At 42.9% G+C, this 19453-nt stretch overlaps 1 protein-coding gene across 3 annotated transcripts in view; it reads right to left on the bottom strand.

Annotated features, from left to right (window-relative positions):
* Positions 1-19453, bottom strand: part of JOSD1 (Josephin domain containing 1) — a 219524-nt gene that overhangs the window by 126913 nt on the left and 73158 nt on the right. For 2 of the 3 annotated variants that reach the window (XM_078683578.1, XM_078683582.1), the window contains one exon: positions 8661-13884. The exons of the other annotated variant lie outside the window; for it this stretch is intronic. In XM_078683578.1, the coding sequence (XP_078539704.1) occupies positions 13785-13884 (100 nt within the window). In that variant the 3' untranslated portion in view covers positions 8661-13784. Of the gene's footprint in view, positions 1-8660; positions 13885-19453 lie in introns of those variants that run through there. 3 annotated transcript variants of the gene reach the window in all.

Genomic DNA, 19453 nt, shown 5'->3' with positions numbered 1-19453 from the left:
ATGAGACAGTAAAACAGGGATTTCGGAGTTTGTCGCGTTTTCTTTACCCATTTCTACATGTGCCAACTAGCCATAGTGTTGGTCCCCTCCTTCAACTTCAAAAATAACATAAGCGCTCCAGGACGGAACATACGCTTAGTCTATCTGCTTAAGACCGAAGACCACTGAAAATCAAAGCTAGAAATCGGGGCTTTAAGAGGGACGAAAACACGGGGAGTGTTTAAATATCAAAGGAGTGCAGCGTGTCATTGTATCCAGATATATAACAATACAAATAACATACAACAAGCCAGGGCTATTGGCTTCGTCAATGGTGTCAGTTGCCTAAGATAAATAAGCAACAACTATGGCTTTGTTTAGAATATTAAAATACTTCATTTCTGAAATGAGAATGATCTATCTATAACGGGTCTCTGAAGTTAGATCAAGGCAGTGAAGGGTGGCACAGCAGAGTTACCATCTTTTTTCATCAAGGGTGAAGGCGAAAATGGAGAACTTGATAGGTACCCATCTCAGCACTCGCTTTTTAGAACGGTTAGTGCTCATCACCGGCAGGACCCAGCCCACTTAAAGCCCTGCAAAGAATGCCTGTGGGGACCTCTGATATACGGCAACATAGGAAGTGCAGCGGGTGTCTCCTACAATCCGCTTGAAGTTTACAAGTGAAGCCTCCAAGCGCTACAGAAGAAAATGTTGCAGCGCGTACATTATAAAATAAATCACCACTCCTAGAGGAGACAAAGTCCTTATGCTAACAATACCTAACGGGGAAAAATACCTCCTACATCCCGGCGATTGTGGGTGTCGAAATATCAATCTCCACAACCAATTCACCTTACTCACTAACACCGCTTCAAGACAAACAAGGGGAGGGGGGCAAGCCGAGCTGCCCGCACCTCTCCCGTTACACTCACAGCCCCATCCCACAGGGTGCGAGCAGACTCATAACAGGCCTTTACACGGATTTACTAACTCAACAGTGCCAACCAGACACTCCTAACAGGCAAGCAATGGTGGGGTGAAGTCCTACAGCAGCTTCATGTGACATCTTATAATCTGCATCTCCATTTCACACAGTTTATGTACACCAGACATATGTGAGTGGTGCGCGCGAGCAGCCCACCTCTTTCCTTCTTTCATTTAGTTGCTTCCCTGTAAAATGGATCCAAAAGAGAACAAGCCGGCGAGTGGTGCGCACGCACCACAGCGATTCATGTGGTTTCAATTATAGCTCCCGTATCTGGGCACGATAATTGAAACCACATGACGGCCGGTGCGCGTAATAGACACCAATAGGCCAGGGGTGGAGCAATGCGCCCGGCTTTGGCCAATTGAGTGATGTCTTTGATAAAAAGACGCACGCAAAAGCCAATAACGTGCCCCAAAAGGAAAAGCACACGCATGTGCGATTCCTAGGTACATTTTCAAACACCCCTACAAAAAGTATCTCATTGCACGAGCAGTGCTGCGCACTGCACCGCTAGGCGCGAGACCTAAAAACAAATATGAGTGGTAAAAGGTTTATGATGTGGGTATGTGGTCCATTAAATGTGCAACATGATGTTTATGAAAAATGAGATTCCGCTGCACTCCTTAGGTTAACCAAAATTTTCAAATGGGTACATACGAAGAAAGTAGAGTCTTTTAGGGTGCTCAGGGTGATGCTCTTACTGTCCAAGGAGAGCAGAACATATAATGCCTGAAAGAACCCTGTGAGCACAGGGTGGTTGACCTGAGCACACCTGTGTGCTTTAAATGAGCAAATGTAATCCGAAGGTTAATGTTCAAGAAAAGTTTTATTCACTTTTTTTTATATACGTTAATCTGTATCAGGGTTCTGTTTCGTAAAAGTTTTTTCAATGAAAATTCAAATCATAGGCAAATGTTCAAACAGTGAATACAGATATATCCAAAGTATTCAAATTCCATGTGGTAATCCCATACATAACTCCTCACCCCGATGCATTTCGAGCCTAGGGGCTCTTCGTCAGGGGGTACACTGTAAGTAAAGTAAAGGAAGGTAATATCAGTATGGAGCTGGATCTGTGTGAGAGCTAGCAATAGTGACAATCAGAGCTATAAATATATCCAACATGCGACGTGCTTTTAGTCACCTGCTGAGTAAAAGGAAAGGCCGTGCGCGTGCATTTAAAAGGTTAAATGAAGAGTTAAATAAAACGAGCCTGAAGGGCTAAACTTAAAAGTAAAAGTTTCCCAGAGTTTAAGCGTGAGGGGTGACGAGAGATTTCATTACCAAGAAGAAAGTGAGGTGCATAAATTGAATGGATGAACCCGCAGTGAACTGAGTTGTGCGCATTTGTACATTTCTGTTTAATCGCACTTACCGAGGGTTAGAAGAGTGGAAAAGCCATGCATCTCAGAAAGGCCGTATGTGAAGACCACTAGTGAAAAACGCCGACAGACGTGGGTGAAAGTGTGCGCGAAGCCGCAATGGCGTTTAAAGAAACCAGTCAGTGCAATAGAAAACAGACTGCGTGCAAGTCAGAGCCGGTGAACACAAACAAGGGACTAAACGGGAATACACGCCTCGGGGAAGTGAAATGAATAAGTAAACAGTGTAGAGGGAATAAGGGAAAGCTCAAAAAGGTCTGTGAGAGCTGTAAATTGAAAAACACGAGGGGGAGGTTCAGGATATCAAGAAGGTCAAAAGAAGCAAATGATGAAGAACACACAAAAAAATTGTAATATATGGTGACTGAATGCTAATCATCAGATAGGTAATCAGAGTATATACAAAAAGGTTGATCAACCAGCAGACAAAAACAGTTCAATGGGTAATGCATGATGTTACAGGAAGCTGCTAAATTCCAGGCGCTCGTTGAGACCATGTGGCACAGTCGTTCCCAGTTTTAAAATCCAAAATAGTTCCCTTTGCAATAGGTATTTTTTAGGATCAAGGCCTTCCGGTTTGTTTACAGTTTCAAGAACCAAAAAACGAATCTGACTGTTCGTGTGATTTTGTTGAGTGAAATGTGCTGACACGCAGGACTTCAAGTTTTTATTCCTGATGTTGCTTCTGTGTTCGTTAAGGCGTGTTTTTATCTTACGCTCTGTTTTGCCTACTTAGGGTAGACCACAAGGGCATTTTAAAAGATAAACCACATTAGTGGAATCGCAAGTAGCATTGGTTCTCAAAGGTATCAATTTGCCCGAACTCGGATGATTGACATTAGTTCCTGGTATGATATTGTGGCAATTTTGGCAGTTGTGGCATGGAATAGTACCTTTGTATGTTATGAATTCCTTTCTCTGTGGTTTGATGTATGACCGTAGGTTTCTAGATCTTTGATAGGCAAATATAGGCATGTCATTGAAAATCTTGTTAAAATCCAGTTCTAATTGTAACAGTTGCCAATGGTTTTTTTGATCAAGTGACTTTTGGTGGAGAATTTGGAAACAAACACATTGGGTTGTGTATTCGATTTTGCTCTTTCCTTGGGTTGCAACAATGTAGAACGAACAGTAGATGTGACACGTTGGTAAGCAGTGTTTATGATCCTCTGGGGATAGCCTCTTTTTGTGAATTTTTTCATGATGGTAGAACTGTCCTGTACAAATGCCTCTTCAGTGGAAGCTATTCTTTTTGCTCTGAGAAGCTGTGAATACGGTAAATGTGTTTTGAGACTGGATTGATGGAAGCTAGAGTAATGTAAATAGTTATTGCGATCCGTAGGCTTGATGTGCATTGATGTTTCCAGTTTGTAGTCTTTGTTGGTGATGTGGACATCCAGAAAAGTTATATTGGAACTGTTGTATTGGTGGGTGAATTGAATTCTTTCATCGATATTGTTCAAATCAGAAATGGCGAATAGTAGTTGTTCCTCTGTACCTGTCCAAATTAGAAAGATATCGTCGATATAACGATAGTAGGTTTGCAAGTGATTCTGCCAATGTGAGACTGAAAGGATATGTTCATTTTCAAAATCCTGCATAAACAGGTTAGCATATGCCGGAGCGGCACAATTGCCCATGGCTACTCCGGATAATTGGCTGTAAAATTTGTTGTTGTATCTGAAGTAGCTGTGCATCAAGGTGAATTCAATCAGTTCCATTAGAAAAATTTGCAAATTATGTGGTTTGTCTGATTGTAACAGTGCCGCTTCTGTTGCTTGTATTCCTAGATTATGAGGGATGGAGGTGTAAAGAGAATTTACATCAATGGTACATAACAAGATGGGTTTGTGAGGATCAATGGTTATCTGGCTAAGTTTAGCTAGAAAATCTGTGGTGTCTTGTAGAAAACTGGTCATGGATTTAACAGATGGTTGTAAATGTCGGTCAATGTAATGTTTACTCATAGTATACTCTTACATGTCAAACAATATGTTTAACAAAATACATATGGGCCTCGGGTGCATATCCCAAGCCTGGTTCAGATATATAATAATAGGAAGTAGTAACAATAGGAAACTGGTCGACTCCACGTATGGAAGGAAATATTTAAGTGAACAAACCGTGACAGACCAGGATAAACATAGCAACTGCAACACAGAAGAAAATAAATGTTGGCTCTGATGTGTAGTACAAGGGCCAGCTTCTGATGATCTCCAAAGATGCAAAGAACACAGTAGACATTTCAGAAAAGATATGGGACAGCTCATGTACAAAGAAACTCTCAGGTCTTTCCCTATTTATTTAAGCTGACCTAAAAATCCTTAACCAGACCTACACAGCTTTACAGAAAGAAATAAGTCTATAAATAGACTGAAAACAATGCAAATGAAATGCAACTCAACCAGATTGCCTCGCTATAGAATGTGTGCAGCATTTCATGCAATATATATTTCGCAATACCAGAGGGTAACAAGCATTTACAATGCAATGGTTTTGCCTTTGGAAAAGTTAGAGCTATTGGCATTGTAAATGACAATTTTTTTATTTATGTTTTCTTTTTGAAAACCGATAAATAAATGGCATTGTCATTTACAATGCCAATAGCTTAATCTCTCGCAAATGCCACACACACCCACACCCAATGTGCGTGTGTACAATTTCGGTGGCACCAACAGGACATATACGAGTGGTCCTGTCTGCATGCATGCTTCTACTATTTACAACTCCCGGCTCTGACGTCTGAGCACCTTCCCCCCAAAAAACAATTGTTTACACAAAGTAACGATGTGCAGTAAATGACCTGAGACCGTGACAGATTTTGCAAATGTTCAGATACAATACAGCGCTTACAACGACTTTTCTAGGCTCTACCGCTTTTTTTATTTTATTTTTTACAGCTAAAGGAACCGGGCACAGAGAGACAGCGCAATCTTACTGCACAATGTGTGCAAGAGAAGTAACAGGCCTATGACATTTTTCTGGCCCCCTGCCTCCAAAATACACGTGATTCATAGACAATACGCCCCTAATGTATTATGGTCAAAGCGACTGTGAAATCAATAACGTCTCACTGTTAAAATTGATTTTTGTGATTTGGGTTACCATACAGAGCCAGGAAGCAGAGTGCATTAGAGACTATTTCGTAACGACTCAAGAATCGAAACAGCTATTTCCTTTTCGATAGAGACTTGGTCTGATCCAAAGCTGTTGTTACTATACAGTCTAAGCAAGTCTGTTATTTATAAAACGAAAGATGTAAATATCATTTTACAGTCGGTGTTAAAATCCATGGAGGGAGGGCTTTGACCGTTTACACTGGGTGACGCTTCCGTGTTCTGATGTATAACTTTCTCCTGGTGATTTTTGTTTCTTTATAGGGAATGTACTGTCGCCCCAGGAATGCATGCATGCTAATGACCGAGTCTTGTTAGCACATTTTACCGGCTCATGTCGGATTCCTTGTAACAAGGATTTATTATTGAATTCTCTCACGTCATCACATGTCTGGGTACTTCATTTGTGGAAATGTTAAAGGGAAAGGAACAAGTGCAGCTTGATCTATTCATACAGCTGGGTTGCTCTCCTCGTGGCAGGGCCACTTTGTTCTTTTTGACAATTTTCCTGATTTTTCAGGGAAATGATTCTTACCAGATTTGTTCACTGTCTTGACAACTTATGTTCATTTTGTGTTTTTTACTGTTTTATCCTGGGCATTTGCTTGAAATATTTTGTTGTTAAACCTGGAAGACAACAATTGTCCTTATTTTTTATATATTCTTGATAAACTATCGATATATTTATTATTGGCCAGTGTTTCTGGATGACATTTTAATAAAAGAAACCTAAAACTATCTGAACGTATCCGTGTTTGCTTTAAACTAACGATACAATGACTATGTGTGGGGAATGTATATCTGTCCGTCTTGCTACAAAATTCTATGTATAATGTAGGCGCGCAGAAGTAATATGTAGCTTTTGGCAATGTCTCAGTGCTTGTTTTATTGAAGGCATTTTGTGGCTGTACCCCAATATCGCGCAGTGATCCGTCCGCAGGTCTTCAGAGTGAGGGGTGTCCAGCATCACTTTAGAGAACCATTAAATTAATGTCTTGTTTTTTCACAAGTGAGTCGTGCACACCTTTCTCTCGTGATCCACAACCTACAGGGCACCTCGCACGAGTGGGAATAATGGTGGCCCAACTTTTTACACTGGTAAACAGCGGGATTTTTAAAGATGCTGTCATTATGTAACATTGTGGCTTCTCGATTCTCTCACATTCGTTGCTGATAGCGCGGGGGTGGGTGTGGGGTTAAAGCCAGAACAATCTCTGCATTGGCTCAACGTTCTGTAATTCTGGGCAAATCACCCAATCTCCTTATACCCCCCAAAAAAACAAACGAATCTGACCGTGTGCAATGTAACCGGTGTCCATGTAAAGCGCTGCAATACATTCGGATCTAATTTGCGCTATATAAAACTGCATACAAATATAGTTTACTATCAGATATATGTACAAGTGCACGATGTTTGTATGCATGGGCAATAAGAGTACTTATTTCATGCCAGTGAAATAAATATGGCACCATAAATCACATTCTGGAAACAAATAAACGAATACAATTTAATTTACATTTTTATTACAGTGCGAAGGCCAAAGTTAATGTTGCTTATTACCCCCCCAACTCAAATATGGTAATACATTATATATCACAATGAATGCATACGCAGTCTGTAGAATTGCATATGCAATAAAATAAGCATATAAAGTTGTACATCCCTAGACTTAATATCATGTCCACACATATATTTATGTATTGGTTGCTGTCGAGGTGTTGAGGCAATTAATTTTACCCAGTCATTGGCGCTTACAAAACAGCACGGGAAATGCTACATAAACATAGGTTTGGTGATAGTGCGACAGAGTTAAAGAAAGGGAAAACTACTTCCGAAGTAAAGGCAGGCCCTGCTTCTGGGCCTGCGATGCTTTGTCCACCCTAACAGTCACTACAGACCGCGCTCCAGCCGTCTTCACTATTGCGGCTCTCACTAAAAGTGCACGGAAACGGCGGTCTCAACTCTGCACTGTAAAAATAAAATCCTTCTTTTTGACAACGCATTCACCTTATTTGCCATTAAATGTCACAGTCCAGAATATAACATGAAGTACGTTTGATTTGCTTAAGTGAGCAATCCTTGCATTTGACTGTTCACACCGACCCGACCAGCACACTCCGTCCGAGACTGAGGCAAGCCACAGTGGCCAGCTGGACGGCAAACAAAGACTACAGGGGGGCAGGAAAGGCACGGACAGCGGGAGGGGGGGGGCGGGAAAGGCACACGGTCAGCGGGAGGGGGGGCGGGAACGGGCACTCACCTGGACTTCTTCTGGCGGCGGCCGGAATGAACAAAACAAACCTAAAAAAAAAACGCCCACCGCCGAGATGACGCGCACAGAGGGGCGGAAAGCCTAAAATTTGCAGGACGCCCCTGAATCTGCTCTCAGGATGACGAGCAGATGTCTGTTCCAATGGCTAGCCTCCATTAATGGAGCTAGCCAATGGAAACAGAGGCGGGGACCAAAGCCACTCTACTCTTCTCATAAGGTTTTCCCTGCAGCTGCGCAGTGCGCAGCTCGCTAGTCAAAACCTAAAAAGAATCATTAATTTACTTGCCAAAACAGATACACACATTTTTACATCTCTGTAAGGTACAATTTCATTGAAAAAAGGAAGGAAGCTGGGGTTCAGGAGTCTAAGATAAAATTAAATGTTTTGGCTTTAATTCAGGGCATGCGGAGAGGCTGTGTTTTGGAAAATAAGTGGTGGTGCAGACTGTGAGACAGCCATAAAACTGGAAATTCTGTTCAGAGCCACTCTCGTTTACACCATTTGAAGGTTATTAACTAATAAGCATACACTTCAGACAGGATGTGTACCTCATCACTAAGTAGCAGGATTGCTATTCCTGCATCGGGTACCCCCCACCAACCCCTACAAACAAACCCAGTACCCCATAGTCCTGACATACAACTTCCACTTATTCTAGCATTGGGACCCATGCACTGTGCTGGCAATACCTCTCAGCCCCAATCTGAAGCACTACAAGATATTCCAGCACACGGAACAAAACACAGCTCTGCCGTCTGTCCCAATCTTGACCTGCATTATAAATGGTGTACCGTGACAGACCCACATTCCTCTGCAGTACGCATACTGTTTCAGCACAGAGATCCTCGCAGGCAGCTGTTGATGCACCTCTTCTGCCCAGAAAGAGGGGAGGGGAGAAAAAACTGAACAAGCCCAAAATGTGAAATACATTTTTATTTGCTTTTTACATTGTTCATAACAGACCTATTTTCATTCTCCACAAAACAGAAATGATTGTACATTTTTTATATTTTTCAAAATATTTTTATATATATTTGGTTAACAAAATACATATTCTCTGTAAACAAACAGCACAAAAAAAGAAAAAAAAAAAAGAGGTATTTGTCCCCCTTTTGCGTCGAATCCTGCGATTCATGCAGCAGTGTAGGATTTCGAAGCGAGAACCGTTAACCCTTTGGGTGCTGCTAAGGTGCAAGGAGAGATGCGCATGTTGCCCTGATGAGGGTGGGAGGTTGTTTGCACACCTGTTCCTGAACTTAGAAAGGGCCAGCATCGTCATTCCCTGGCTTGTGCTTTTGTAGGAAGGAGTTGGTTACTGCGGAGATTAATTAATTAAGTCATTTACATGCAGTCTATTGTGTCAGAACAGAGGAAATCATGCCATCTAGAGAATGGGTAAAAGAGGAACACAGTAGTGTCAAGCCGAGGTCTGCTCATAGAGTCCACAAGGTTGCACACGTGCCACAGGGAATGGTGTAGGGCTAAGATGCGTCTGCTCCCAACCGTAATCAGGCAAGATGTCCATATACTGACACTTCATTCTGCCCCAACCCAAACTTAAATGTAGTGAAATATTTAATTGAAAAGGAACCAAAGCAAAGCAATTTCATGGACAGGTGGATCACAAGAGATCAAAGCTAGAGTACGGTTTAGTGCGAAGGTTAAGGAAATGTACAGGAACAAGGCTCTGATTAGATACATTTAGGTACTGAACTTGGGTCATCAAAGACTGGTCGTATGTATTAAGTAGTACAGGTATAAAATGCAATTAAAATAATCAAAATCATAATGCAAAATGTAGGTAGGATAGGGGATGTAATGGAAATGAATACAATTTGTCAGTGGAATTTTTTTCAACCAAATGGTTACCAATGAAATTGTCATTTTAGCAACAGTTTTGATGACTTTTACTGAAATGTTTTCAATGAACTAGAATTTGGGTGAATGTACTTGGGTGACATGATCCCAGATGTATCCTGGAGAGAACGCTGCATTGCTTGGAGTGTGATACCAGATGAATGATATAATGTTCTGGGTGTGTGGGAGAGGAACTGTGGCAGACGGCCACAACGGTCCACAGCGAGTCCGGATGATACAGTACAGCCATGTCGCACCTACAAGTGCTGGAATCTTTAATGTTCAAGATAACCACTCTGCATCAAATGCTACACATGCACACACAAAGACTATCTAATGCAGCTGCCGCCAAATGATCCGCACAAACAATAGGTGAAGCCTACATGTAAACTGCAAACAACTCTTATAAGCACTCAGCAGTAACCAACTGAATAGAGAAAGCAGTTGCACCCACTGCCTCCACCTTGGCACCACTGCTCCAGGCACTTGCTCGGCCCAAGGAGATTTGTAATTGGCTTAACTCCTACTATTGTAATATAGCTTAGAGCAGCGTTTCTTTTTTGACTACTGGTCCACAAAATATACCCCAAAAGGAGGACTTAATTATAAAGTATAAAACGTATCACCTACCCCCTCAAACCATGAAACTTGAAATCTGCAGAGCCCTACTTGACCTCCAACCCAAAAATTACTGGAGATGGAAGATCAACAGTGTGCAGTATTATGACACAATTATCAAACAACAACGAAACCCTAAGATTCTTCGCCCTCCATCTCACCACTCATCTTTATCTGAATGTCCAACGCAAGGATTTGATTACTATAAAGGAAAGTGCTCACAATACAACACTTTAACATTCAAACATATACACTAAGATTGCACTCTGAAGTTGTGTGGAAGCTGTTCTTCACAAAGAGCAGTGAAGTATTAAACACTGCACTTACCCAGTCTCCTCACGCATGTCTTATGACGAAGGAAGCCATCGTAAGATTTGTCAGCTAATATTTTTGCCAATGTTTCCTTTCTAATAGAAAGGCCATGTCCTCATCTCTCACTAAGACCTGTAATCAGACCTGTAAAGGAAATCAGACTGAAGGATAGCTGAAGCATCAGTGAAAGATGCCAGTCTAGACACACATTCGTGCTCAGGGCTGCTGACCACCCTCTTCTTTCCATGGCAATAATTTCCTTAAAAGGAATGGCTAGTTCTCGCATGCCCAAAGAAACAGAAAAAGTTATGTAGTTGTCTCTATTCGTGCCGCAAAGATCAGTGTGCCAGGCTCAGCAGCCAATACTCACATCAAATCGAGGCACACCCCCACCTTGAGAATTTGCCAAGTCGGAGCTCACGAGCTGCGTTTTATGAAATGTTAAGCACAAGAGTGGCCCAACATTCCCCCTGCTTTCATGAAAGAGTGATATGCCAGTTTGAAGACCTTCATACACTACTCTTGGTAGTAGAAGTATGAACAAGCAAGACTGGTCAAGCAAATACCCTATTAGGCACATGAAATGCTTCACAAAACTTCGTGTGGAGGCTTTAACAACGGAGTTTACATCCATTTATGCATAACAGACAGTTCCTCCAACTGTCAGGCAGCATACACTGGCATTCTCTGCTCAATGACGAGACCAGGGGACAGACTGTTGCCCAAAACTACATCGCTAACCTCCATCCTTTTGTGGTGACGCCAAATAGCTGCCTCTGCTCTATCAACAAATCTGACACTAGAAAAATGTTTGAGGCTGTGAGTACCATTATTACTGGTATAATGTTTAAGGCATGTGTCAAAGTTCCATATACTGGCCTCACAATGGTCATCAGGCCCATCTGTTCCACAGGGGAGGCTCCATGAGCAATATATTAAGCAGCAGCCCGCTTCTACCCACTGAGACAAAATAAAACTGAAAATGCAACACTGCCAGTAACACAAACTAAAATGCTGAGACTCCATAGGCCAGAGGAGGCTCCTTGAATAAGCTGTTCCAAGGTAAAGAGGGAAGCCTCTCTATCATGACATGACAAATGTTCATCTTCAAAAATGCCAACCGTGCCAGACGTTGTCAGAAGACATCAGCGAAGAAATAATGGTCATTACTACAAAGGACATAATGGGGACTACAGGACATAGCTTTGCAGCCTGCTAGATCTTAGGGGGGAAAAGGAAAATAAAGTAGGTCTAATGGCCATTTCAGAATGCAAGATCTTTGCACCCACAAAGAACAGTTGCCAACTAAAGTCCATGGATAAAAAGGAAAACATTGCTGCCATTCTTGCCTGATGCTTCAGGAGAAAATGCAACATACATCAGATCTCGAAAAAACACACTTAACAGTAATGAGCCCACAAGGAAAAAAAGAACAAATAAAAGCAAACTCTAAATCATCCCAAGATAATGGATATCCACCTGAATTATAAGGCTTGACTACAAAAAGGAATTACGTTTTGCGGACAGAAAGGCACCAGAGGTATGTGGCATTGAAGAGATCAACAACTGTCGCAGGTTCTGCTCTGAAGAACCAACCAAACAAAGTCTTGCAGGGATACTTAGGATTTTAGAAGTTAGCTTCACAAGCACAGGGAGGTCATAAGTGGCAAAAAAAGCATTTGGTCCTCTAAAATAAAATATCAAAACACAAAGGGCAGTCACAACATATTCAGCTACATTTGCAACTGAACCCACAACCCTCTTCAAGAACATATTTGGGTTTCAGAGTTTGGCGCCATTCAGATTCAAAGTTATTAGGACTACCTACCCCAGCACTTTTCTAACATATCTTGAAGTCAAGCAACATGTTCATATGAGGATAAGAGAAGGATGTTCTTGTGTGGGGTGTGGAGGCACTGTATTATAAGAGTTCACAACCTCTGAAAGACAACTTCGCCCACAGAATTATTAGGAATATATGCTGCACTAAAAAAAAAAAAAAAAGAGAGAACAGTTAAGTGCATTCCTGGCAAGGAGATCTTGTTGCCAAGAGAAGGGTCCGCCTCCTGGTTGGAATTTATTAGTAGGAACACCACTCCAACATATACTGTTGGTGTACATATTGTGGATTACCAGTAGTTCTGAGGACAATCGGTCTTCAAAATTCATAGTGGAGTTGACCTACTGCTTAGCAAGAAAGAAATGGAAACTCAAAAACTACCTTGTGGTCTTAATTTGTTACATTAGGGTTTCAATGGTATCTGACCTCAGAGCAATCGCTCTTATGGACACCTACAACAAGGATTAGGGTGCTATTTTTAGATGTAGAAGCCAGATTACAGGGGTGAACCAATTCCCTTGTTCTCCCCTGCTCTTTTTAGCGTACTGAATGGTATTCTTGCAACATCCCATCTGTGGTTATGAACTGCTGTGCCCCAACAAACAGCCATGTAAACTCAAACTTAATGTATGTGCTTTAACATACATTTGACCTACTCAATCATCTCTGCTAAACCATTTATACAAATAATAAAACACTGAATCAGCTTGTACACCCATAGTTGAGAGACCAACAAACTGTTGTAACTACATATTTCTTGGTGGGGGTCTAAAAGTTTGGCAATTCTTTCCAAATCTCTGCCTTGGTGGGGAGGGGATGACTAGGGAAGAAAGTGGACCCTGTAATTTGCATAGGGAGACTTACTGCTCCCACATTAAACAACCTATTCACTAAGTGAATTAACAAACTATCCACTTATGCACAAACGTCCTTTCACCTTTAAAACAAAGCTAAACAGGGTATAACCTCCAGGGTCCATTTCGAAGAGTCGTTTTTTATCGTTTATGTTACAAAGAGCATCAACTAAAAGATCGAGATAAGTCTGGTGCATACTATGTTCCTGGACAAGATAAAAAAAGAAAAAAAAAGGGGGGGGCATTGAAAAGATAGAAGAAATCCTTATGCCCCAAAAATTGAGACCATGGCTGCAGACTCCAGCACAGCTACAACCCAGGGAATATGATAGCACCAAAACATCTTAGCATGGTCAGGGAAACCTCTTTCAGGAGAGGGGGATATCTCAGAATATATCTGCATAAGTGCTGGCAGCCCTCCAGTCTTTAGCACACAAGTCCCAGAAAAGAGGGAAGTAAGAAAATAATCCATACTGAGGAAATGAGAAGCAAGTTCACGTCGTCTTCATTCCAGCTCTATTGGGTGTCCAGCTAACGCAATGCATAAGGCCTTGCCGCCTGTCACACATCTAGCCGCCAGCGCTGATGTGCCTCCACCTCCTCTGATACAACCAGCAACAGCTCACAATTCTTCCCTCGCAGCTGATATTTCAGAAATGACCTGTTTTGGGAGAAGGGACAAATAATCATTTAATGAATGTTAATTAAAACAAACTTTTTTTTTAAAGAACCTTATTTTGCCCGATTAAACCAGATCTGACACAGAAGGTTATTCTCAGTCACACGAGTGACACTGCGGTACAAAACTAGCAACTGTATTACAAATGTAGACATTTTTCCCGGAGTTGTGACTTACAACTGTAATTTACAGGAAGGACAAAGTGTTTACTCTTTGCTAGAGATGGAAGGTTGTAAAGTTAGTTAGAATAGTTAATAATGTTAAAGGTTAAAAATGTTGAATTGTTTGAAAAAGAAAAATGGGTCGAACGTAAAATCTTTTTGCATTATTTTCAACAAATTCATAGCACTTTAATTTGCTTGATGATGTTGGACTCCATGAGTGCCTCTCATTAGGAGAAGCAAAGATCAGGATAAACGCCCTTGTTTACAGGGATGGTGGTAGAACGTGGGTAAAACCTCTTATTGCTCAAACCTGAGGCACACCTGGCACAAAGGTCCCAGAAGAAGTCTCTAAACTACCTGTGGTAGTTGTAGTAGTTCTGCTGATAAGAGCATCACTAAAGAGGTGCCCCTTTCAGTTGTATTTTAATTCTGATGGACAATCATAAATTGTTGCCATTGATATTGGTGGGTTACTAACAAGTAGTAGCACCCAGAGAGTACTGTTTGGAATGGGCCTGCTTGTCATTATGCTCCCAATGCTGGCTATATTTGACGTTACAAGCTCAAAGGGAGTGTTCTGTGGCTGGCCAGCTGCCAATGCCCCTCTTGTGTTCTGTGGGCAAATAGAAAGCGCTGTGGGAGCATAAGAAGCCTTTTACAAGAATTTTGGGGTGAAAAATCTAGCATTGGTAAAGCTAATGGAATTCATCTTTTGGACTGGTTTGCTTGCCCGATGCAGATTGCCGATGCTGCATTATCAAAGGAAACAAACTATGGACGGAATGCTGAACAATGCAAATATTAAAGCAAATTAATGCAACAGATCGGCAAAAACACACACACAAAAAAAGTATGGCTATGTGACATAGGACTACTATAGTCGGTCTTACTCTGTAGAACCCAACACGTAGCCCTAACAACCTCAGAAAAGTTCCCTTCACACTAGAAGGCTCGACCACCCTTCTCTCTCCCAAACTCAAATGCATCCTACTCAATTGCAGATCGGCCCAGAGACACTGCTCCGACATCGCTGATCTCGTCTCAGCAATGGATCCGGACCTAGCCATTCTGACTGAAACGTGGCTTACTGAAGCCTCTACCCCGATTTTGGACATACTAGTCCCCCCCAATTATCACATCACTAGACTGGACAGGCCTCCGGGCAAGACGGGCGGGGGAATTGCATGCATTTTTAGGAGCAGCCTCTCCGTTACTAAGGTCACCTCCCCCTCCCTCTCCTCCTGTGAACTCCTCTGCCTCGACATCACCAGCGAGGGCAACCAAGTTTGTGCTTTACATCTCATCTATCACCCGCCTGGTGACAACCTCATATTCACCCAACAACTCATGGACATGATCACATCCAATGCCGGTCGGCAGACCACCCAAGTCTACCTGGGTGACTTCAATCTCCACTGGAACGATCAGAAAGACACAGTGGTGAATAGTCTCAAAACTTTCCTTAAGGCGCTTGACCTCACCCAAATATGCGATAGACCAACACACGACAAAGGCTCGATACTCGATCTCATCATCGCCAAAGAGAACTCTACCCAATTGGAGGCGATCCAACCCTGTGACTGGTCAGATCACCACATTATCACCTTCTTTATCAATGAAAAAGTTAAACCTAACCCGGCTCAACCTACCAAATCCAAAACCTGGAAAAGGGACATGAAGAATCTTAACCCCTCTACCCTGCCTCCCCACATCGGCAATCTCCTCCTTCCCCCTTCAGGTGCCTCGGATGTTCATTCACTGACCGACCACTACCTTGTCTCTATGAATACAATAATCAATGAAGTCGCCCCATTGCAACTGAAGAGAGTCTCCACCCAAATTTCTAACCCCTGGTATGACGATAGACTCAAAGACGACAGGCGTACTATGCGAATGGCAGAGCGCACCTGGAGATCTGACCCCTCATCACTGCATCTCAAAAGGCTTAAGAACAAGAGAAATGCCTACTTCAGGAAAATAAAGCGTACAAAGTCGGACTTCTTTAGCCGCCAGTTGGACCAAGCAAAAAACAGGCCAAGAAAGCTGTTCGAACTAATCAAGACTCAAACAAAGACACAACCCTTACAATCTAACAGCACAACAAGCGACACCCCACACTGTGAAGCCTTCTCTGCTTTCTTTAAGCTAAAGACTGACAACATAAGAAATGACCTCATCATGGATGTAAGCCGATTCCCCAACCACAACAGGATGTCTAACACTCAACCTAAAAACAAGGCATCTTGGCTGTACTTCGATACCTACTCGGAAGAAGCAATACACAAACTGCTCTGCACCTTGAAGCCCTCTAATCACCTCACAGACCCCCTACCTGCTAATGCTGTAAAAGACTTCATCCCCTTGCTCCTCCCTCTCTGGACCAAAATCATCAACAGCTCCCTTCAACAAGGTCTCATTCCAGACTCCCTCAAGGTGGGGCAAGTCACGCCTATACTCAAGAAACCTACAGCTGATCCGTCTGACCTAAACAATTACCGTCCCATCACCAATATCCCCACCCTGGCCAAACTGCTGGAGAAATGTGTCCAACTCCAACTAACTAAACACATTAACCAATTTGACCTCCTCAACCCTCATCAATCAGGCTTCCGAGCGAAACATAGCAAGGAAACAGCTATGACACACATAATGGATGACGCCCTCCAAATCCTTGATCGCAATGAGTCTTGCCTCCTCATCCTTCTTGACCTCTCTTCAGCATTTGACACGGTCAAACATGAGAACTTGCTGGAGCTGCTAAGCACTAGAATGGGTCTATCGGGAACTGTTCTCAAATGGTTTTCGTCCTTCCTTCATAACCGGTCTCAGAAGTTCAAGATCGACAATGTGATATCTACACCTGTGCCTGCAGATCTAGGTGTTCCACAAGGATCCTCCCTCTCCCCCACACTGTTCAACCTCGTCATGGAACCGCTCGCCACCTTGCTCCAAGCTTCCAATGTCCAATTCCATATGTACGCCGACGACACACAACTTTACCTAAAGCTACAATCCCCGGAAGATATCAAACATCTGAATTCCACACTTATTAACACTCAATCTTGGCTGGCCGATAATCACCTCAAACTAAATGCTCTGAAAACTGAGTTCCTACTCATCTCACCCCCGGCGAAAATTTCCACCACCCAAACCTGGCTCAATAACCTAACAGCACTCAATGTCCAACCTACCATCGTGGATTCGGCGAAATCCCTAGGCATCACACTCGATGCCAAGCTCAACATGCAGCAGCACGTTAGCAACGCCACAAAAGGAGCTAACTTCCAAATCAACACACTGAGGAAAATTAAACCCTTCCTCCCTGCCGAAGACTTCCAAACTGCTGTACAAGCTTTAGTCATCCCTCGTATAGACTACGGAATTGTGGCCCTCAGCGGACTCCCGCTATCCACAACAGCACCCCTAAGAGCCTCCCTGAACGCTGCCGCGAGACTCATTACTGGCTCAAGAAAACACTCGCATATATCCCCAGACTTAAAGTCTCTAAAATGGCTGCCTTTTGAAGCCAGAATACAGCTAAAAATTGCCGTTATGACACACGCGGCTGTGCACCACAATGCACCCAACTACCTCGCTCAAAAGTTGTCTATATCAGGAGGGTCGAGATCCAATAGAAGTACAAAAAATCTACTCCTGAAACCTCGTAGATTCTGGAAAGAAAAAACATACAAGCGCTCCTTCTCAGGAATGGCACCCAGGATCTGGAATGCGCTCCCTCCTGAAACCAGGCTCATCTCCTCCACTGCACTCTTCAAGACCGAGATGAAAACCATCCTTCTGGCCAAGATCTCCTGAACTTTATAGGTACTGGATCAGAGACTCTGCATCGCTTTGTATCACTGTTCACCTTGTCCTTTGGCACTATACTTCTACTTGATGGTGACACTACTACACTACTCTCTTACTACCGACCAATATATGATACACTTTGGTACACTGTATCACCCTCCCGATGCCCCCACTCAGTGTTCTCTCTATCCTAAGAAATTGGTATAAGCCATCCACACATCCAAGGTCTACCTGAACACTTCTGTAGTGGGATTGATGACTTGTGCCGTCTTATATTACTTGTTTACCTGATTGTATATTGGTATGTTTTCTGTACGTTATTATTATCCTACTATGTTAGTGACTATTATACTGCTCCCATTATCCCTGTTCATTCCTGCTGCCCCTACCCCTGTCTCTGTGAAGCGCTCTGATATCTGTAAGGATCTTGTTCGCGCTATATAAAACTTTGAATGAATAAATAAATAAATAAGTAGCCGCATGCCTACAGAGTAATGTGGGCGACATTTTCCACTTGTATGCAGATCCAAAATGGTGGACTGTACTTGGATTAGTTAAACAAACAAGCATTGGAAATGCAATAGGTCTCGCATTAGGAAAGTTTGAGCTATTGGTATTGTAAAGGACACATTTTTTATGTTTGTTTTGAAAATAGCAAGATTAATAGCTGTTATTTACAATGCCAATAGTTCTAACTTTTGCAAATGTGACACCTATTTAAAGTACAAGAGCAGATATTATGTATGTAATGGGCACATTTGTTAAAATTACTAGTATGCGGTGGGGGTAGGGGGGGCGGAGTTGTAAATGTGATAATGCTTGTGACTGGTAAAGCAGACACGGTGCCAGAGACACAGTTATTGCAGATTAGTACAGGATAAGAGAACAGGGAGTTAGAGAAGGAGGCGGGTGAAAGAACAGCAAATCAGCTCCGGAGAACAGAACCGGGAGTTACAGAAGGAGGGGGTGGAATCGAACAGCAGATTAGTACAGAAGACGAGACCAGGGAGTTAGAGAAGGCTGCGGGTGGAAGAGAGCAGCAGTTCAGCCCATGAGAAGAGACCAGGGAGTTAACAAAGGAGGTGGGGTGGAAGAGAGCAGCACAGGAGAAGAGAACAGGGAGTTAAAAAGGAGGCAGGTGGAAGAGAACAGCAGATCGGCACAGGAGAAGAGAACATTGAGTTTGAGAAGGAGGCGGTCTGAAAGAGAACATTAGATCACCACAGGAGAAGAGAACATGGAGTTAGAGAAGGAGGTGTTGGAAGGGAACAGCAGATTAGCACGAGAAAAAAACAGAGTTAAAGAAGTAGGCGGGGTGGAAGAGAGCAGCAGATCTGCACCGTTGAAGACAACATGGATATAAAGAAGGAGGTGGGGTGGAAGGAGCAGTAGTTTAGCACAGGAGAGGAGAATAGGGAGTTAAGGAAGGTGTAGGGTGGAGTTGGAGGGCGGAGGAGCTGGAGGGCGGAGGAGCTGGAGGGCGGAGGAGCTGGAGGGCGGTGGAGCTGGAGGGCGGTGGAGCTGGAGGGCGGTGGAGCTGGAGGGCGGTGGAGCTGGAGGGCGGTGGAGCTGGAGGG

The sequence above is a fragment of the Lissotriton helveticus genome, chromosome 1_1 (genome assembly GCF_964261635.1).
Source record: "Lissotriton helveticus chromosome 1_1, aLisHel1.1, whole genome shotgun sequence".
Classification (NCBI taxonomy): Eukaryota; Metazoa; Chordata; class Amphibia; order Caudata; family Salamandridae; genus Lissotriton; species Lissotriton helveticus.
The sequence above is the reverse complement of the archived record's forward strand: the minus strand, read 5'-3'. Positions and strand labels throughout refer to the sequence as shown.